Source organism: Scyliorhinus torazame, chromosome 7 (assembly GCF_047496885.1).
Source record: "Scyliorhinus torazame isolate Kashiwa2021f chromosome 7, sScyTor2.1, whole genome shotgun sequence".
NCBI lineage: Eukaryota > Metazoa > Chordata > Chondrichthyes > Carcharhiniformes > Scyliorhinidae > Scyliorhinus > Scyliorhinus torazame.
Window position 1 is genome coordinate 148617345 of NC_092713.1, and position 22856 is coordinate 148640200.

The 22856-nt window shown below is 47.2% G+C and overlaps 1 protein-coding gene across 4 annotated transcripts in view; it reads left to right on the forward strand.

Moving 5' to 3' along the window:
• Positions 1–22856, forward strand: part of astn1 (astrotactin 1) — a 4064875-nt gene that overhangs the window by 3186742 nt on the left and 855277 nt on the right. For all 4 annotated transcript variants that reach the window (XM_072511608.1, XM_072511609.1, XM_072511610.1 and 1 more), the window contains one exon: positions 20245–20349. In XM_072511608.1, coding sequence (XP_072367709.1) covers positions 20245–20349 — 105 coding nt within the window. The remainder of the gene's footprint in view (positions 1–20244; positions 20350–22856) is intronic.

The following is a 22856-nucleotide window of genomic DNA, read 5'->3' on the forward strand; positions in this document are numbered from 1 at the left end:
ACATGCTGGCATACCAGCTAATAAAGCAAGCAGCTGCAAAAGAATTAGTGCAAGTTTGGTACAGAAAGGGTAGGATGGTGGCATACCCAAACTATGTTGACTAGGTCTTTGAAAGGGGAAGCACGGTGGCGCAGTGGTTAGCATTTCTGCATCATGGCGCCAAGGTCCCAGGTTCGGTCCCGGCTCTAGGTCACTGTCCGTGTGGAGTTTGCACATTCTCCCCGTGATTGCGTGGGTTTCGCCACAACCCAAAAATGTGCAGGGTAGGTGGATTGGCCACGATAAATTGCCCCTTAATTGGAAAAAAGGAATTGGGTACTCTAAATTTATTTTTACAAAAACAACTTGGGCGGGATTCTCCGACCCCTCACTGGGTCGGAGAATCGCTGGCGGGTGGCGTGTAGCCTTCCCCCGGCGACTGCCGAATTCTCTGGCACCGGAGATTTGGCGGGGGCAGGAATCGCGCCGCGCCTGTCGACAGCCGCTCACAGCAGCCCCCCCCAGCGATTCTCCGGCCCGCGATGGGCCGAAGTCCCGCTGGTTCTATGCCAGTCCCGCCAGCGTAAATTGAACTAGATCCCTTACCGGCGGGACCTGGTAGCGCAGGCGGGCTCCGGGGTCCTGGGGCGGGGGGAAGTCGATCTGGCCCCTGGGGGTGCCCCCATGGTGGCCTGGCCCGCGTTCGGGGCCCACCGATCCGCGGGTGGGCCTGTGCCGTGGGGGCACTCTTTTCCTACGCGCCGCCCATGTCAGCCTCTGCAATGGCCGATGTGCAGATGAACCCCCCACTGCGCATGCACGGGGATGACCTCAGCGGCTGCTGATGCTCCCGCGCATGCGCGGACTGACGCCGGCCGGCGGAGTCCCTTCGGCCCAGCTGGCGTGGTGCCAAAGGCCTTCCATGCCAGCTGGCGGGGCACCAACCACACCGGGGCGGGCCTAGCCCCTAAAGGTGCTGCGTCATCCCCGCGCATGTGCAGTGGGGGGTCACCTACACATCGGCCATCGCGGAGTAAAAGTGTGCCCCCACGGCACAAGCCCGCCCATGGATCGGTGGGCCCTGGTCACGGGTCAGGCCACCCTGGGGGCACCCCCCCCCCCAGGGCCAGATCGGCCCACGCACCCCCCCAAGATCCCGGAGCCCGCTTGCGCCACCAGGTCCCGCCGGTAAGGGACCTGGTTCAATTCACGCCGGCGGGACCGGCATTGCGGCAGCGGGACTTCGGCCAATCGCGGGCCGGAGAATTGCCGTGGGGGGCCCGCCGATTGGCGCGGCGCGATTCCCGCCCCCGCCGAATCTCCGGTGCCGGAGAATCCGGCGGCCGGCGGGGGCGGGATTCACGCCGCCCCCCGGTGATTCTTTGACCCAGTGGGGGGTCGGAGAATCCCGCCCCACATACCTGTTGAATGTAATAATGACCCCATCGAGGAGGGGACCCAGAGGCGACCTTCTCCCTGGATGCTGAGAAAGCCATTGATCGAGTAGAATGGAGGTACCTCATGGAGGTGCTTGAATGGTTTGGGTTCGGGGCAGGATTCACTCCGTGGGTGAAGCTCCTGTACAGCGCTCCTATGGTAAGTGGACAGACGAATGTCACCCGCTCCAAATACTTTCAGCTGCATAGGGAACGAGGAAGGGATGCCCGTTATCCCTGCTCTTGTTCGCACCAGCAATTGAACCACTGGCCATCGCCCTTAGATCGGCGGAGTGGCGGACGGGCATTCGGAGAGGGTGCAGAGAGAATAGAGTTTTGCTCCATGCGGCTGACCGGCTCTTCTACGTATCAAACCCGCTAGCCAATATGGGAAAGGTAACCGGACTCCTCAGGGATTTTGTGCCTTCCCAGGTTACATCTCAACCTGGAAAAGAGCAAAATCTTCCCGGTGAACCCCCGAGAGGGAGGAACGAAGCTGGAAGAACTACCGTTTAAAGTGAACCAACCCAAGTTCAGCTACCTGGGGATCCAAGTGGCCTACAACTGGATGAGGCTCCACAATGGAACCTCTCCAGCCTGGTGGAGAAGATGAAAAGGGACCTACATAGATGGGACTCACTCCCTCTTTCGCTAACAGGAAGGGGACAAAAGGTCCAAATGAAGGTGCTGCCTAGGTTCCTCTTCCTATTCAAATCACTCCCGATCTTTATTTTTATTCATTTTTATTCATTTACGGGATGTGGTTAGGCCAGTATTTATTGCCCATCCCTAGTTTCCCTTCAAAAGATGGTGGCGAGTTGCCTTCTTGAACCACTGCAGTCCTTCAGGTGTAGGTACACCCACTGTGCTGTTAGGGAGGGGGTTCCAGGATTTTGTCCCAGCGAAAGCGAAGGAATGGCAATATATTTCCAAATCCGTGTGGTGAGTGACTTGGAGGGGAACCTCCAGGTGGTGGGCTCTCAGGTATCTGCTGCTCTTGTCTTTCTTGATGGTAGCAGTCGTGGATTTGGAAGGTTCTGTCTAAAGAACCTTGATGAGTTACTGCAGTGCATCTTGTAGATGGTACACAGGGCTGCCACTGTTGGTCGGTGGTGGAGGGTTCGACAATTTGTGGAAGGGGGGGGGGCAATCAAGCGTGTTGCTTTGTCCTGGATGCTGTTGAGCTTATTGAGTGCTGTTGGAGCTGCACTCATCCAGGCAATTGGAGAGTATTCGATTACACCCCTGACTTGTGCTTTGTAGATGGTGGATAGGCATTGGGGGGGTCAGGAGATGAGTTACTCACCGTAGGATTCCTAGCCTCTGTCCTGCCCTGGCAGCCACAATATTAATATGGCTAGTCCAGTTCAGTTACATCCCTCATTAAATCCTTCTTTACCAGGGTCAACGGTGTAATTGTGGCCTTTGTCTTGGGCGGGGCTGGGGGGGGGGGGGTCCTTAGGTTACACAAGACCATCTTACAGTAAGGGCTACAAGTGGGAGGCCAGGCCCTTACCAAACCTTCTATTCTTTCACTGGGAGATAAATGCGGTGAGGGTGAGGAGTTGGCTGAGGAAACCGGAGGCAGACTGGGTCCAAATAGAGGAGGCCTCCTGCACAGATATATCTCTCCGAATACTGGCACCGCATCACTCCCAGTTCCTCCCACACACACATACACTCCAGAAGCCAGGTGGTAGTGGCCACATTGAGGAACCAGTTCAGGCGCTATTTCAAGCTTGGTGTGATGCCCATAGAGGCCCCCATCTGCAACAACAACAGGTTCACACCCGCGAGGATAGACGCCACATTTGGGACTTGGAGAGAGGGCAGAGGAACACTGAGAGTAAGGGACATGTACATATTTGATAGATAGCCGACCCTGGGGGAACTCTTAGAGGCACTCCAACTCTCAAAAGGGAACAAGCTAAGATACCTGCAGCTGCGCAACGTTCTCCACACGGAGACAAAAACATTTACCCAGAGACCCGGACACACATTCCAGGACACAATGGTAGGGGTGGACTGGTTAGGGGACGACAAATGTGGCGATATCTATGGACGACTCATAGAAAAGGTCAGGATCCCACTGGACAAGACCAGACGGAAATGAGGGGAGGAGATGGGAATTGAAATAGGGGAAGGACTCTGGATCAAGGCATGGCACAGGGTCAACTTCACCTCCTCCTGCGCCGGGCTAAGCCTGATGCAACTCAAAGTGGTGCACAGAGCGCACCTTACTAAGACACGCATGAGTGGGTTCTTCCCGGAGGTGGAGGATAAGTGCGAGCAATGTCATGGGGGCCCCGCCAACTGCACCAACATATTCTTGTCCTACCCCAGACTCAGGAAGTTCTAGACGGCCTTTTTTGAGGCCATGTCCAGAATTGTGGGGGTTGGGATGGAGCTATGCCTCACTGTGGCGGTATTCAGGGTGTCAGACCATCCTGAGCTCTGGACAAGGAAGGGGTCAGACGTCCTGGCCTTCGCCTCACTGATTGCCAGGCAGAGACTTCTGCTAAGTTTGAAGTCGGCAGCACCACCCGGATTTGGCTCTCAGACCTGGCCAAATTCCTGCAAATAGAAAAGATAAAATTCTCGATGAGGAGGTCCAAGGAAAGATTCCACGTCACATGGAAAAAGTTCACAAACTTCTTTGCAGACCTGTTCACAATCAGAACCTAACTAGGGTGGGGGACCAGATAGGAAAGGAGTGGGGAGGGATGGATAGTAAGGGGCACAGGGGACATCTCCGGGATGAAAGAGAGCTTACGTATAGCAGAGGAGAAATGGGGAGAAAGGCCATTCGCAGGAGGAGCCACAAATCCCTCCCACGCATGTCCAACCAGGAAGGCAGACTATCCTAACCTCCCTTGAGAACTCAAGGGCGGAACAGGACCCCCTCCCGCAAGCAAAACAAATGTGATTATAAACAATATAAAGATCTCTGGCAGTAATTGTAAACACAAAGTGTAAAGTTGTGTAGAATTCTTATTACTAAATGTTAAAAATTGCAATAACACTTTAAAAATATCTTTGTGATCCACATTAAGGTGAATAATGTAGGGAAATGATAGAACTGTCACAGATGTGGTGGCAACTTGTGACACTTGTGTTGGTGTTATTATTGTTTTCATATTGTTCTGCAAAGTTTTGATATTAAGTTCAAAAATTCCAATAAAAAATACTTTCAAAGATATACTATTTCACGTCCCTTTGAGTTTTAATAGGCTCTGTGGTCTTAATAATGCAGTTTGCCTTTTATCCCTTAGTACTTGTTTGTTTACATTGAATTTCACACCTCATTGACATTTACAAGCTTCTTGATTGACGATGAAGGCCATCTCAAAGGAGGGATGGCTTTGTTTTTATAGCGCTGAGGTCCATTAACTCTGAAGTGGTTCCTCTTTTGAGCAGGTGTCATGTTTGACTACATTTTTTTCTCGGAATGAATATTTTCAACCCCTGGGGCGGGATTCTCCTTCCCCCCCCTGCCCCCGCCGGTTGCCGAATTCTCCGGCACCGGATATTCGGCAGGGTCAGGAATCGCACCGCGCCGGTCGGCGAGCCCCCCCCCCCCGGCGATTCTCTGGCCCACGATGGGCCGAAGTCCCGCTGCTGGAATGCCTGTCTCGCCGGCGAGAATCAAACCACCTCTCTTCCTGGCGGAGCTAGGCGGTGCGGGCAGGCTCCGGGGTCCTGGGTGGGGTGCGGGGCGATCTGTCCCCAGGGGGTGTCCCCACGGTGGCCTGGCCCGCAATCAGGGCCCACCGATCCGCGGGCGGGCCTGTGCCGTGGGGGCACTCTTTTCCCTCTGCCTCGACTACAGTCTTCATCATGGCCGACGCGGAAGAGACAACCCCCCTGCGCATGCGCGGGGATGACGTCAGCAGCTGCTGACGCTCCCGCGAATGCGCGGACTTCCGCCGACCACGAAGTCCTTTTGGCTCCGGCTTGCGTGGCGCCAGAGGCCTTTCCCGCCGGTCGGCGGCGCGCCAATCACTCCGGCATGCGCCTAGCCCTTCACGGTGAGGGCTTGGCCCCTAAAGATGCGGAGAAATCCGCACCTTTGGGGCGGCCCGACGCCGGAGTGGTTCACGCCACTCCATCCCGCCGAAACCCCCTGCCCCACCGGGTAGGGGAGAATCCCGGCCCTGATTCCTGAACAGCATGCCTGCACTGGAGGTACTTTTCCAACATAGAAGCAGCTGACATCAGTAAGTCATTAAAGTTTAGGGATCCTCGATGAGGACCTTCTCGCAGCTACTGTTGAATTCTCTGGATAGATGTGATGACCACCTGAGGGTGCTCTGAGGACATTGTAGCCCCCCGATGGTCGTGACATGGCTGGACAGTAACTTGTCACTTCCCCCATGGATTCCTAGCAGGGTATCGGGGTAATGCCAGGTTGGCAGTACCAAGGGCTGGGAACTCAATGGGAGTAGGATGTAAAAGGTGTGGCGTCTGAATGTGGGCAGGGTCTGAAGGGGCATGAAAGGAGGCCATGAAGAGGGGGGCATGAATGGGGGGGCATGATGGGCAGGGCATGAATGTGGTGCATGAGGGGGCGTCTTTGGTGACCCCATAGTGGGTTGTTGCTCACCTGGTGGGGGGGGGGGGGGGGGGCGTGCTGATACCGATAATTGCGGTGGTTGGGGGGGCCTTTACTGTCGCTTTAAGTATGGGGCACCCTTTAAAAAGGGCGGCCTGATCTCTGTGAAGCTGGGTTTGCAGGGAAATTTAGGCCCCACCTCTCTCGGTGCTGGTATGAAACCCCCAATGAAATTTGTCAGTGTAGGTGAATCGTGATCTGGATCGCGTCAACCCAGCCAACAGATATCGCACCACAATCCTCACTGGAAACCACACTTGGAGATGTTTAGGGAGAATTACGCCCAGAATGATTCCTCTCAATCTCAGGATACACTGCCACTCCTTGTGATCATGTGAGGATTTAAACCATTTTAAAACATTCAATAAAATAGTTTAAATCAATCACCAAAGAAACATTTTAATGTGCAGAGTTGGTTAATTGATCTATTTTTTAACTTGGTCATGCATGCTTCAGCTCATTCAGTGAGAAGTAGTCTGTTTTTTGGTGCAAACTGGACGCCAGTACTACATGTGGCAGATCGGACTGCAAAGAAGGTATAACATTGCAGATTAACTGAATACGCAAAGGAGTTGTGGATTATAAATAATCTAGATGGAACCAGCAATATGAATCAAATAATAATAATAATAATAATTGCTTATTGTCACAAGTAGGCTTCAATTAAGTTACTGTGAAAAGCCCCTATACTCAGTGTGGATATTCATTGCATTTAAGATCTACTGTTGGATAGTCTCGATAAACACCACTACTTCACATACTCATCTAGAACTTTGACATTCAGGGAATAAAACAGTCACAGAATATTATATACCATGATGCAGCCCTACAATATGTTACGCAGATATTTTCATAATCTTTCTCCAGTCATTTAGCAGTGTTCCCATATTAGGGGCGCAAATAAAAATAAATGAGGTTATTTTGCTGTGCAAAGTAACCTAGTTAGAGAGGTTTGCAGTGCAATTCTCTCTGACAAATGTAATAAATATAACACTTATCCTTCAATTAACTTCCAACCATTAGGAAAGGAGTTTCTATTCAAAGCAAACTGATTATACATTCCACTGAATTGTTTGAAGACTTATTTGCTTGTGTTTTAGAACATGGGTGGGCTTCTCCGACTCCCCGCCGGGTCAGAGAATCGCTGGGGGTCGGCGTGAATCCTGCCCCCGCCGTCCTCCTAATTCTCCAGCCCCCCAAGAATACGCCGCGCCACCCGCCTCGGAGAATGGTGGGGTCCGGCGCGACTCAATGGGCGCCGGGGCAGCCGGAATTCTGCAGCCTGCGTTGGGCCGAAGTCCTGCCCTTCTGTTGCCAGTCCCGCCGGCGTAAATTGGAGTAGGTCCCTTACCGGCGGGACCTGGCGGTGTGGGCGGGCTCCAGGTTTCTTGGGGGGTCGCGGGTGGATCTGGCTCCGGGAGGTGCCCCCACGGTGGCCTGGCCCGCAATCGGGGCCCACCGATCCGCTGGCGGGCCTGTGCCGTGGGGGCATTCTATCCTTCCGCACCGGAGGCTGTACCGGTCCGCCATTCCCGGTGCGGAAGCGAAACCCTCTGCGCATGCGCTGGGATGACACCAGCATGCGCTAGCGCTCCGGTGCAAGCGCCAGCCTGCAAAGGCCCTTCAGCGCCGGTTGGCGTGGCGCTAAGCCCCTTTCCCGCCGGCTGGCAGGGCGCAAACCACTCCAGGGCGGGCCTACCCACCCCCGCACCTTTGGGGCAGCCCCACGCCGGAGTGGTTCACGCCACTCTGTCCCGCCGGGTCTCCCCACCCCGCCGGATCGGGGAGAATCCTGCCCCATATCTTTGCAAATTGCTATCCATCATTGAAAGGTAAATCATACATGTACCTCAGTGACGCTCCTCAGGATCACGAATCCAGGTAATGGCTCTTGGACTTGGTTACTCATGAAAATAATCATTAAATTTATATTTCCTCCCCTTTCCTGAAGACCCTGTTGCTGACGTTAAGATTCCATGGTATGACAGCTCATTGGTTCCTCAGCCAAGTGATCATTCCCCATGCTAGTGCGTCTGCAGCATCAGTTGTTCATGGCCAAGTCTGTCTTCGCCCACGCTCCACGTGTGTGCACAACTCCACGGAGGAAGTTGGAGGGTGGGACGGCTGAGCAGTCATCAAGAACTAATAATATGATAATAATAATCTTTATTGTCACAAGTAGGCTTACATTAACGTTGCAATGAAGTTACTGTGAAAAGCCCCTAGTCACCACATTCCGGCGCCTGTTCGGGTAAACAGAGGGAGAATTCAGAATGTCCAAATTACCTAACAGCACATCTTTCGGGACTTGTGGGAGGAAACCGGAGCACCCGGAAGAAACTCACAAAGATACGGGGAGAACGTGTAGACTCCGCACACACAGTGACCTAAGCCGGGAATCGAATCTGAGACCCTGGCGCTGAGAAGCAACAGTGTTTAACCACTGTGTTACCGTGCCGCCCATCTGGGGCATCATCTGGGGTGTCACCTGTTCTTTCAACTTGCCTAGCCTGGGTAATACTGAGTTCAGCCGAACTGCATCCATATGGATGAGGTTTAGCTCACCGATCACATGTACCATGGACCGGGTGCTCCTGTTTCCTCCCACAGTTCAAAGATGTGTGGGTGAGGTGGATTGATCACGCTAAATTGCCCCGTAGTGTCCAAAATATTAGGTGGGGTTGCTGGGTTGACCAGGTGTAGCGCTGCCCCAGTTGACAGCTACCTCATCTACTCTCCCAAGAACTATGTGCTCCTGTCCCCTGGGGAGGGCACCCTGAGGGTGATGATTCGGAAAAACCTTCTGGCACCCAGCCTGTGTAGCAGTACTTCCAATTTGTCGGTCATCAGACTGGGATGAGAGTGCAGCTGGAGCCAAGCTCCATAACCTCCTAACTTAATGTGCACACTTAACATTTATTTTCCCCTTCCTTCCAACCTTGCCTACCATTTCCTCGTCTGTACGCAAATGTTTTCATCGTCAAAAATATTCAGTGAATTTGATGCCTACACTTGTGGCCGTTTCCCGATCATTGGCTTTGTCGCATAGGCTTGACACCAAATTGCTGCAAGGGTTTGAAGAGAAACCGTCTTCCTTATTCTCCTTTTTCTTTTTGGCAATGGTGCAATTCTTAAAATGAAGAATGTTCCTGATGTGGAATGGCAGGCTTTTCATGTAGATGATCTCATCAAGAATCCAAGGACAGACATTTACACATACACAATAGTCTTACAAAGCATTAGCAGTGGAGAAGTTACCAGTCAGCTCATAATCCATGCCAGTGTTTATGCTCCAGTGCTTTCCCCACTTCATCTAACCACATTAATATTCCGTTCAGTTCTTTTATCCCTTATGTGTTTATTTACCTTGCCCTTTAAAGCATCTGTGCGATCTGCCGCAACTACTCCTTGTGGTATCAAACTCCACATGCTAACTGCTGACAAAGACGTTTCTCTTGAATTCCCTATTGGATTTATTAGCGACCGTTTTACTTTCATGACACCTTCTTCTGGTCTTGCAGTCGAGTGGGTACATCTTCTCTGATCTACCCCATCAAACACTTTCATATTCTTTAAAACCTAGGACACCTCTCAGTTTTCTAATTTCTAGCATACGTTGTAAAGTTCCTTCGATTTTTGCCCAGACTCTGTCATGTCATCTTCATCTGAGAACAACAGCTCCGACTGCACCTCAGTGTGATGTTCTTATTTTACCTCACATTCAAAGCGTTGGCATTGACAATTGGCAGTGTAATTAGTTTTGTGGTGTGGTCCCCTGACTAGACTTATCAAGAAGGACAATTAAAGTGAGCAGAGAAGAGAGACTTTCATCCCATTTGTCTGATTTTGAACTGTAGCCAGATCCTACAATATCTTCCTTATGGGTCGCTGAATAAGTCTTTAAATTGAAACATTGTGAATTGTAGATGAAACTGCTTTGCTTCTACTTGGTTGATATACTTAAATGTCGTTTTCACTTGTAAATATTGATCAATACACCGGAGGGATGATGAACGCTGCTGTGGAAAAGCAGAAATATGATTTCTTTTCACAAATCCATTTAATTTCAATGCTGCATCAATTTGTTGTCACATGAAGTACATCAAAACATAACTGAATCTCTGTGTGTTCCTGATCATTGCACATTAATCTCAACTATAAGGTTTCCGAATGAAGGTATAAAGTAAAACAATCAAATCAGATGCACACAATCTGATTTAAAGACAAAAACATAGCGCCATGATGATACACAGCCTGCATTGCTGACATTTCGGAAAGATCCCTGCTGCCTGAATGTGGCGAGGTGTTCCAAGTCTGATAAGAGATAAGATAGATTACAAATTAGTTTTTATGATGCGTTAAGTGTGGAGAATAAAAAGTGTCCCAAAAGCTTGATCAGCAAGTGGGCTCTGTAGTCTGAAACTGAGCAATGTAGTGCCAGGAGGACGTGATCACTGACCTGTGCCAGATTACTCATCTCAGTTCCTTGGATGCTGCAGTTGTCTGCAGGGTCTATGGGGAAATCCAGCATGCATAGAAATCTAACGTATCATAAATTAGCACCTTTTGGAGAAGATGATGATAAAGTACCAATCGGCAAATCCTTAGTCTTGTGGCAAGATTGGAGACACTCAACATTTGTTCACTAGAATCAGGTATCACTTTAATTTGTCATAATAGGTAACTGTGCACAAGGCCCATTAACATCATAAAATGTAGGCCCAATCATTTTGCCCGCAGTTTCATTGCACTCCCGCTATAGTTACACTGGGGACAACCAGCAGAACGGCTGAGGATATTTAGCCCACTTGGGATAATTGAATCAGTGTGCTCCCTGATCGGTCAGATCACATTACTGAGAGTGTTTAACAGCTGCGGGTATTGATGAATGGAGACGTAGGGCAAAATCTGTGTCATAGTTTGGGGGAAGCAACAGAGGCAGTGGGCATGGAAATTTGGTTTACAGGTTCCATCCCACCTTAGGGCCAATTTCATGTCGGTGAGTAGGGAGACAGCAGGGCCAACTGCCCCAAGCTGGTGGGTAGCCACCTCCGAATCATAAAAAGCCAAATAAGACCCATATTTATAGAATCATATAATTTACAGTGCAGAAGGAGGCCATTCGACCCATCAAGTCTGTACCAGCCCTTGGAAAGAGCACCCTACTTAAGCCCATGCCTCCATCCTATCCCCGTAACCCAGTAATCCCACCTAACCTTTTGGACACTAAGGGGCAATTTGGTATGGCCAATCCAGCTAACCTGCACATGTTTGGAATGTGGGAGGAAACCGGAGCATCCGGAGGAAACCCACGCAGACACGGGGAGAAAGTGCAAACTCCACACAGTCACCCGAACCCGGGACCCTGGAGCTGTGAGCCAGCAGTTCTAACCACTGTGCCACCGTGCCGCCCCAAATATTGTCACACAAAGTATATATTATCGGAAGCTGGCTGAAGTTTTGCTCTAGGTCCTATTGAAGCCTATATTTTATGAGACAGTGGGAAAGCCAGGTCAGGTGCAGAATGGCTGCCCACATGCAAGCTTCAGGTAGCTAAGTACATTGATTAAGAGGCCAATGGAAGTCAGTGACCAAAGGCCGACCAGGAGGCCAGCGCTCCAGGAAAACTCTGAGCCCCCCACCCTTCTGCACACCAGTCTTGGCCCAAGTTGCGGCAGAATGGTCCTCCTTTGGCCACTATTACAGGCAAAATTCATTCTGGGTGTGCTTCGGGCACAGTGCAGGACCCCTGACACTGATGAGTCCCAAACTCAAATGAAAAGTCCTGCTAATTTTTTCTGGCATTTAGAAGGTTGAGGCTGATCTAATAAAGCTACTTAAAATGATAAAGGGTTTTAGTTGGTTAGATCGAGTGGTCCTTTGTGGTGCGGAAATCAGAGCAAGAGGGTGTGTAATTTTAAAATTGGAGCTCACTCATTTAGGAGTGAAGTTAGGAAGCGATTTCCATTGCAAAAAGCCATTGAAATTTGGAGCTCTTTTGCCAGATGACTGTGAATACTTTGTCAATTGAGTTATTCATGACTTGCGATGACTGTCTTTTTTGTTGGTGATGGCTTTGTAAGGAGAGATGAAGGACAGATCAGCTAGCAATCTAACTGAAGGTCTGAATGGGCTCCTGTCATTCCCATGTGTAAGCTCTGTGCTCAGTGTACCTGTACCACCAGCCAGAGTGTAGCTGGCTGCTGCACAGTTTACACCAAATATGTTCAATTATTCTACATGTAAAATTCAATGCAGATGGCTGGGGCAAATACTACACAGCTGGCTTGATGGCTGTACTCCGCACCAAACTGATCGAGAATGTAGAAGAGACAGTGCTGTTAGGAATGATGATTTGAGTTGCTGCAGTTAGTTTACTCAGTTTGAAATTAGGATGAGTTTGAACTTAGTAGGCTCTGCAGTGTTGCACCGCCAGAATTAACAGTTCCCAGGAAACATTCAAAACATATAGATTGTCAGCTCGTTTAAAGTAAAGGAGCTGTGGTGTTTGTGGGGAGGTTGTGTGTTTCTGTACAATCTCTGGAGATTATAGGGAAAGTTATAGCTGCATAATGAAAAAAATGAGATGTTAAGAACTTACAGGGCTATTGAGAAACAGGGTTAATGTATTTGTGTGCCTAAGTATCCTGCTGCGCCATTAATTGCCCATTAACATTGTAATGATTTTAAAAATAGGACTTTACAAGGTCCATGAAAGAGAACAGGCAGTATGTGCATCCTCCATTGGGAGGCTACCAGGCATCGCCAAATGAGCAATTTCACAAAGGTTAGTTGTTGAAATGGCGCTGTAGGGTTAATGAGGTGCACCTGTCTTAACCAGGCAGAACGACTGTTATTTTACTATTTAGCAAAGTAGCAGACCAGATTAATTGTTTCTGTCCTTTTTCTGGTTTTGTTTCAATCACACGTGCAACCAGGGAGAAAGACATGAGAAATCCATTTATCAAAAGATGGAAAATGAATTGTACCCGATGTCTTGATGGCTCGAGCTTGTAATTGTGTTGCATGGAGTGGAACTGAACCGTACTCAAGCCTAAGTTCATCCCTGCTCAGTTTTGAGTTGGCCATTAGGACAGCAATATCCATGACACAGTTCCTCTGGTCTAGTTATAAGAGGGAGTAATAAATCTCGGTTTCCATTCCTGATCGTTGTCCAGTGATTGTTGCTGCAAGGACATTAATGCAAATGTGAGGTGAGGACATAAATCATACTCTAATCTGATGTCCCCTGCACCCACAGTTAGAGGGTACACAGATAATGGATGGCTAAGAGCATTTATGGAACTGTTTTTCACGTGAATCCACACATTTGGGGAAGAAGCTGAAAGGAATAATGTGATTCCAATTTGCCTGCAGTAGACTATTGGTTATGGTATTGAGCTATTTAACCTAGGAGTTAAGAGTTCAAACCATAGTCAGTGAAACATAGAAATAGGCTGTTTGGTACACCCAGTCCAAGTTGGTCGTCATCTTTCATGTAAGAAAAAATCCTTTCTGTACTCTTTATTCCCATAACCCTCATCCACCCAACCAGTCTAAATTTGAATTATAGCATAGTTTCATCCTCAACCTTGAATTCTATAGCTTCACAACTCTGGATGGAGATATTTCTCTTCAAAATATTTTGGTTCTAAATACTTTTCTCATATCTATGGTTTCACATTCTCGATCCCTCATGTGTTGCAAACAGTCTGCTATATCTACATTGACTCCTTTTCTTCATAATTTTAAGCATGCCAATCATGTTGCGCAGTGTCCTTCAAGAAGAAAAGCTAATGCAAGTGATATTCTAGATACAACTAGATAGATGAGAATGGAACCGGGTGTGCGCATTCCCATCCAGCCGGATGACAGTGGAGAGGATGATTTGGTCAATCACGTCAAACACTTCAGATAGTTCTATAAGGATGAAGAGGGAAAGTTTACCTTTGTCTCAGAGTGACATGGGATGTCTTTTATGACCTTGAGCTGCTTCAGTATTCCAAAGCAGACTGTCCCCAATAGTTGAGGGATCTATTTGGGGGATAAATAACAATTTGGTCTGGTCACGCCAAATACTTCAATGTCTATAATGTTTCACTATTGCGGCAGATGCTAAAACCTGACTGGTGTGATTTAGACATGACATTGTGGGAAAGATGGCATGGATTTTGGAGGCGACAACACATTTGAGGACTTTGGAGAGGAAAAGGACGTTAGTATTGGGATGATATTTTGCAAGGACTTTTGAAATGATGAGTAGTTTTTTTTTAGATAAGGAATGATGACAGCAAATGTAAAGGAGAAAGGAACAATACCTGAAGAGAGTGGACCATTTACAATATTGGCTAACATGAGGACCAGGAGAAGTCAGCTTCAGTAATATAAAAGCCAAATACTGTGGATGGTGATGCTGGAAAATTGAAATATAAGCAGAAAATGCTGGAAAATCTAAGCAGGATTCAGTGTGTTTGACTACAGTGGTTGTTTTTAAATCTTCAGCCAGTTTGAGGAGGTCGACAGCAACACAGGTATCTCTGCTCAGGAGAGAAATGCACTGTTTGTGGAAGACATACAGAAATTTGATTATGTGCTTGTTGTCATACCAGAGCAAATCTTGAATCATGGCAATGACAGGTAGTTGGATTCCTATGTGACCACACGGTCTGTCATCCGTAGCCAGACATCTTTTAGCCATGGTTCCTGATGCGACAGGACCATCATACTAGCTCCTGCGTGTAACTTGAAATTTGGGAGACGACTATTTGCAGATCTGTCGGCATTCGAAAAATGTGAAACTGGGATCTTTAATCTCTGTCAAGAAGCATTGGTGGACTTCTTCTTGGTGTGGCTCATTTATCTAATGGACACGTTTGGGATCCTCTGCACATCTTGGGGTTTTGGACTTGCACATCTTTCTAAAGTGTCCCAGGCAGTTGCAGTGAAAGCTCTGTCCGGTGATCGCTGGACGCTACTCGTGCCTGTGATGTCTTTTGGTGCCACAACCCTGACATGATCTGCCACTATCTTGTGTTTCTCTTGGTATTGTTTTCCTTACCTTCGAGTCTCCTTGCTCTTTTGTTGCTTCATGAACTGGACAGTTGTGGTTGCGCTTTACCATCATTTAATTGTGCTGCACAAAATGGATTGGTTTGCTGGTGGACCATTCAATTGTCTGATGATTCCGATGCCTCACTCCAAAGTCAGTACATCCGAAAGAGTATTATCGGCCATTCCCACTTCTCTTTGGACTCTTATGAGCTCCGACTTAATGTCGCTGGTTTCCCAGGCTTTTGAACTCTCTTGTTAAATTTTGTTCGCTCCAAAGTTTTATTCCTTGTCCGGCAATTATGTTGTTAGCTATTGGACCTACTCAATATAATAGCATATTCACTTATTCAGCCTCTCTTTTATTCAAGCCTGATGTTATCTTATATCTTAATAATGTTCTTCTCCATCGTGGTAAGGTTTGCATATGGTCTGGCCCTTCTATCTGCCTTGGTTGATCTTGCAGCCATCCATAGCTGTATTCAGCAAAGGGCATATAGTTTTAATTTTAATTTTAAATGACACTGCACTTGAGGTTTGGCAGGCTCCCATCCCAGTTATAGAGCCATTTTAATCTTCAGTCATTCTGCAGGAAATCCTCTGAATGAATCATTTTAGCCAGATTGTTGCCTTCCTCAGCATGGAGAATCAAATTGAAGCTGATTTCTTTGCTCTGACTTCTCTTTAAATGTTTTTATCCACTTGTTATGGTGCTTACTCTGGATCCTGGCTGCAGCTTTCTTCAAGACTGTTAAAACAACCGGTCTGCCAGTGCTGCCTGATTATTGTGCTGAATTTAAAAGTTTATTTCAGCCTTTTTTCTTGGAGCTTTCTTAATCTGGTAGGTCCTTTGATGCTGCCTTCAGTCAGGTGTCACAATGGACTCCATATGCTCTAGTGGTGTCCTATTATGCTGAACAGTGGATCTCTCTTCTGTCCTTCAGCATCCATGGCTATCATGCAACTTCGTTGATAATGTGTCTTCAAGCTCTCCTGCTTAGGTGAACTTTGCTCAAGTCAGATTGCAGTTTCTTTAGTTTTTCATTCTTAGGGATTTTGGGGTCCTTCACCTGCTGCCACCATATTGTCAGGTTGCATGTTGCCTCAGGAAGAAGTCGAGAGGCATGTATGGTGGAATAACTGTTTATTATAATACATAACATTGTACGGGGAGGCGGTGGCATAGTGGTAACTGTCACTGGATTAGTAATCCAGAAACCCAGACAAATGCTCTGGGGATCAGGGATCGAATCCCACCATTGCAGATGGTGAAGTTTGAATTCAATTTCTAAAAACTGGAATTAACAGTCTACCGATGACCATGAAACCATTGTCAATTGTTACCTCTGGCTACACTCTGCACAAAATGGAGCTATGTGCGGCCTCGGCCTCACATCCCCTGCTGCGGCCTCCTATCTAACCTTGGTGTCATTCTATAGTATTGTTTTCTTGCCACTGCAAGCGCTAGGAAACCCGCGGCTACATGTACTCGTGTTGGGATTTTGTTCCCATTTAGTTAAATCACACCGATTATTTTTGTCCTTTCTTGTCTGGCTACAGACTTCCTCTGACAGCTTTTGTTTCACAATTTGATGACCTTTAATACACTTTTACTAATGTAGGAAACTTTTTGTTACAGTTGAGCTCCAATCATCTTGGTTTTATTTGTATTCCTTCTGTGTCTATATAAACTCTCTGTAGCCTGTATTTCCACTTTTACCAATATTGTCACTCCACCTCTTTTATCTTTTTTATCTTCCTTAATTGTATTACATTGTATGGCTGTTTTCCATTCTTGTCTGATGGTCAGCCAGGGAAACCTTCGAGCTGGGATGCACTGCTAGCGGGAAAAGAGAATCCAACAGCATGCAGAATCGATGAGAGTTCGGCGCTGATTTTGGCATTGTAAAATGCCACAGTTCCCATGCCGGCGTCAGCACTTAGCCGCAAAATTGGAGAATCCAGCCCATGATCTCTCTCCTCTCCTTCCCTATTTGCGAGTATTTTTGAAGAGATAAAGGAGATTCAATTGGTGAAGATCAGCTCTGAAGCTTTTTCTCCTAATCTCCAAAATTCATTGAGCAGGACTTTCTACATCATTGACTCCCTCATGCTTTTATTCATTGATGGAATGAGGCTTTCGCTGGCAAGGGCAATATTTATTGTCCAACCCTAACTGCCCTTCAGCAGGTATAATGAGCTACCTGCTTAAATTGCTGAAATCCAATTTATGGTGTGCATCTCATATAGTTCTGTTGTGTACGGAGTTCAGGATTTTAACCCAGTGACGACAAAGGAATGGCAATATATTTCCAAGTCAGGATAGTGGAGAATTCAAGTGATGATGTTCCAATGTCCCAGCAGTCCACCTCTTTCTAGATGGTAGAGGTTCCAAATCTGAGATATGCTGTTAAGAAACCATGAGTTGATGCAGTGTATCTTGTGCTCTGATAGTAGATGGAGTGAAGGTTTCAGGCAGTGCATGATAGGGTGCTGGTCAAATGGGTTGTTTTATCCTGGATGGTGTTAAGCTTAATGCATATTATTGGTGTTTCACCCCTCCCGAAAGGTGGCGAATATTCTATTATACCCCTATGCTTTGTAGATGGTGGAAAGACACTTGGGAAAGAAGACGTGGGGGTGATGTCTGGAGGTGATTTACCCACCACTGAATTCCTATCCCCTAATGTGCTCTTGCAGCTATAGTATTTATGTGGCTGGTCCAATTAAGTTTCTGGTCAGTGGTCCTGTGGCCAGTATGTTGATGGTGAAGGATTCAGTAATGGCTAGTGTGCTTTAAGGGGTGCTCCTGCACGCTTGGCCCGAGCTGGTCACATGGTCCTTTTAAGGGGCAGACTCCACGGACCATGTGACCAGCTCGGCCAAGCGTGCAGGATCACCTCCTCTGGAACAGGACCCCGAGCAGTGTGGGTCAGGGAGCCGAAGACTTAAGACTGTTGTACGGTGTTCTATGCCTGTTACTTGACAGCCATTACCTTTCATCATTAAACCCTTTTGTTAACTACTGGAGGCCTCCAATGTATGTCTCCAGCCATCACAGTTTGCCTGGTGCTTATGAGGCAGAAGTGTTATTGCCACTTAACCGCCAAAACCTGAATATTGCATAGGTTTTGCTGCAGATGAAGATGGTCCATTTCATTATCTGAGGAAGAACATTGGGCAATTGCCAACAAACATCCCTACTTATGGAGCGAAGATCATTGGTGAAGCAGCGAAAGATGGTTGGGCCTAAGATGCCTTGAGGAATTCAGGCAATCTCCTGGGGCTGAGATGATTGACTTCAACAACTACAGCCATCTTCTTTTATGCTGGGTGTAACTACCACCAATGGAGAGTCATGCAAAAGATACGACTCTGTGACTTTGACTGTGTCAGGCTGTTACTAGATTATCATCTCTCCTCATCAAAACTTTTGACACAATCCCCCCAGAAATTAGTGAGAAGAAGGTGAGTGGGCAGGGTGACATTTTGTTGTGTTTGAATGCAGTGCTTAGGCCGATGCTGGCAAGTCCATTCAGTTTTATTTGTATTCTACTTCCCACAGAAATGTGGACCATTGTGACTCATTGCTTTCCCTTATAAAATATTTTCCAGTCGAGGTGACAAAAATATCCAGGACAATCAGTCTGGACTGCAAGGGATTGTGTCAGCTGCTATTGACTCCTCGATCACTGTAACATTTCTCACTGTGCTGCTAATCTTCACTCCTTGAATTACCTCTATTACTGCCTTTGCTATTGATTCAATGGCTATGACAGGAGTTCTCATTCTTCACAAGAGGCTGGAGCTTCCAAAAACTGCCTGAGAGCTTTAGTCGCTCTATAGAACATATAGTGCAGAAGGAGGCCATTCGACCCATCAAGTCTGCACCAACCCATGTAAGCCCTCACTTCCACCATGTCCCCGTAACCCAATAACCCCTCCTAATCTTTTTTGTCACTAAGGGCAATTTATCAATGCCAATCCACCTAACCTGCACATCTTGGGACTGTGGGAGGAAACCGGCGCACCCGGAGGAAACCCACGCAGACACGGGGAGAACGTGCAGACTCCGCACAGACAGTGACCCAGCAGGGAATCGCTACCGTGCTGCCCATGCGGACACATTCTAGTGTTTCTTTTTCTCACTCCTTCACTGTCAGCTACCATTTTCTCACCACACTGATTTGGCCCTCAGACTCTGGCTCCAAACATGTCTTTTGCTGTCTCTCATTGAAACCTCTGTGAACTTGGATTCAATAGAATTATAGACTCGCACCAGAAAAAAAAAGTGAGGTGCAAGATGCTGGATTACAGTAAAAGCCCAACTAGTTCTCTCACATCCTTTGGGAAAGAAAATCTGGTGCCCCTGTCAGATCTGAACTACAAGTAACTACACTCCTAAATTATGGAATTGACTCTTATTGTCCATAACCTGAAAACTGTTACCAAATTGACTCTCAGTGTAGTTCGATTTTAAAATTCAAATCTATAGCAATGTAGAGGATGGAAGAATCATTTCTTTCATGTACTTTTGTATAGACGAAATCTTACAAAGAACAAAGAACAAAGAAAAGTATAGCACAGGAACAGGCCCTTTGGCCCTCCAAGCCTGTGCCGACTCTGCTGCCTGTCTAAACTAAAATCTTCTGCACTTCTGGGGTCCATATCCCTCTATTCCCATCCTATTCATGTATTTGTCAAGATGCCCCTTAAATGTCACTATCGTCCCTGCTTCCACCACCACCTCCAGCAGCGAGTTCCAGGCACCCACTACCTTCTGTGTAAAAAACTTGCCTCGTACATCTACTCTAAATCTTGCCCCTCGCACCTTAAACCTATGCCCCCTAGTAATTGACCCCCTACCCTGGGAAAAAGCCTCTGACTATCCACTCTGTCTATGCCCCTCATAATTTTGTAAACCTCGATCAGGTCGCCCCTCAACCTCCGTCGTTCCAGTGAGAACAAACCGAGTTTATTCAACCGCTCCTCATAGCTAATGCCCTCCATACCAGGCAACATCCTGGTAAATCTCTTCTGCACCCTCTCTAAAGCCCCCACATCCTTCTGGTAGTGTGGCGACCAGAATTGAACACTGTACTCCAAATGTGGCCTAACTAAGGTTCTATACAGCTGCAACAATCATTTGTTACCTATTATTTTTTCCAGGAATGGTTAACTTCAGTGAAGTGACAGGATATCCAATGGTGCAGCACTGGAAGCTGAGATCAACACAATACCACGTAAAACTCAGCCAGAAGACACTTTCTACAGGTATGCAACTTCACTATTCGACTTGATTGTGCATCCATCTATCTGGCATTACTGTTGTGTTTCCACTGCTCTAAAGTAAAAACAGAGAACGTTTTACACACAGGAGATAATTTGCTCCACTGTATCCATACTGGTTGACAGAACTGAGCTATGTGGCCTCATCTCACCTTTTCAGCTTTACGTTTATAACCTTGTAGATTATATTATTTTTATCCATTCATGGGATCTGGATGCCGCAGGTTCAGCCAGCATTTATTGCCCGGCACTAATTGTCCTTGGGAAAGTGACGATGAGCTAACTTCTTGAAGTGGTGCAGTCCCACATGGTGTACCCACAGTGCTGTGAAGGGGGGAGTTCCAGGATTTTGCCCCGGTGACAGTGAAGGAATGGTGGTGTATATCCACGTCAGGATGCATCGATGTAGTGCTGAGGGAATGCTGCACTGCCAGGGGTGCCAAGTAAGATTCTCCGTTTGGGAGACTATGGGCTGGATTCTCCGATTCTGTGGCTATGTCCGCAGGATTCGTCTGGGCTTATGACCAAAAGGGTCACCGTCGCCCCCGCACTGATGCTCCGCCCAGTGGGGGGCTAGCAGCCGCGCCATGTAAAGCCTGGCTTTACCTGTTGATACGGATGTAGAATGGCCAGGTCCATGGCCGCACATGCGCAGCGCGGTGGTCTGCACTTAGTGATTTGAATGCACTTATCTCTCTTTGATATGGTTGATGTTTGTAAAGATTGGGGTTTCAGGACTTGGAGTCACTCACTGTGGAAGTGGTCCCTTTAGTCAGCAGGTTCCTGTGGGGGGGTCCCTTTAATCAGGTGGTCACTATGGGGGATATCTGTCGGTAGGTAGTGCATTATGGGGGAGGAGAGTTGCCCTCAGATGGACTTTGGGGGCAGCTTCCTTCATGCATTACCCCCTTGGCCGACCATGAGTGCCACACGTCAGGCTCACATCTGGTGAGAGCTGTTATAACCCAGAGGATTGGAGAATCACGGAAGTCCGGAGATTAGGTTATCGGGCCCATTAAATGAATGGAATGGATTTGCATTCATTCACATCTTCCTGCTGGCACGTGGGCGTGAAACTCGATCCCGCCACCATGGGGGCTGGAGCATCGGAAACGGATCGGCGTTGGATTTTACCATTTTCCGTCCCATCGGGAAATGCGCTTCAGGTGTCCGGGATGGAGATTTCACCCTACCATCTTTCTGCCAAGGTGTTAAACTGAGGCCTTGTCTGACCTGCTTCAGTGAACTCATAAGATCCCATGAAACTCTTCACCGAAGTGGGGGTTGCGGGAGGATATCTCCAGGAATCCCAGCCAACACTTACCTTTAAAGTAATATCATAAGAGATTATCTGGTCACTTCATCTTATTCATGTTTGTTGAGTCTTGCTGTTCAGAAATTGGTTGGACCAACATGGCGCTGACTGCACTTCAAAAGTACATCAATGGCCGCGAAGCATTTTTGGGCATGGAAATCACTGTATAAAAACAATTTTTAACTGTAATTGTTGCATTCTTTTTTATTTATTGGGCCCCATCCCTATACACAAACTTGGTGAATAATGAGGGAAAAAAGCAATTGAAGAACTGAATTAGATGTTTATAAATTAAACTTTAACGATAATCTCCTGCATGGCCTGAACTCACAGCTCAGAGGAATGAGGTTTTATTTCAAACTATAAAGGGAAATAAATAATTTCAGCTCATTTAATTATACTACAATTCTTTACATCAGATGCAAATTAGCAGCTCCAGTACAAAAGAGACTGTACACAAACACTAAAAACTATACACAAGGTGCAATGGTAAGTGGCTTCTAAAGCTTATCTGCAATTATAATTAGGGAGGCATTGTTTGTCGAGTCAAGTCCGACATTGTGATGAGCAATTAAAACTGGGAGTCTTCTCCTGCACCACGACTCCATCTGTTCTGAGCGCTTCAGTTGACTCTGTTATAACAACTCATTTCATCCATCAGAGTGGTACATAATGAGATGTAAAAAGCACCCACAGTTATTACCGGCATGGGAAAAATAGAACATTTGTGTACAGGGACACTCCACTCGAAAAAGGATGAATATTTATGACTGGAAGCAGACCTGCGATTCTGACAATGTCTGTCACTAGTTTTGATGAATATAACATGGAAGAAAGAAATTCAAATTTTATTGTGGATCGTTTAAATTCATTTTTATTAAGTCATTTACAAGCGTAGTAAAAATCTCATTTCCTTCAATCATAGGGAAAAAAATGTAATTTCTCCCTACATATTGAATTTTATATTACTTGTTTTTAGACTTCTGAAAAAGCACCATGTTTTTCTTGAAGTAGCACTGTGCCCATATTGTTTCAATGGTAAATGCACCACTTGATGTGATACTGTGACACGCAGAACTCAGGAAGCGCGCAGGTCAACTCGCTGCCCTGTTATGAGTTTGATGGCCTGAACTGGTCGAGTGTTTAAATCCCTGGAATTGCCCTCAGCACCCTTGGC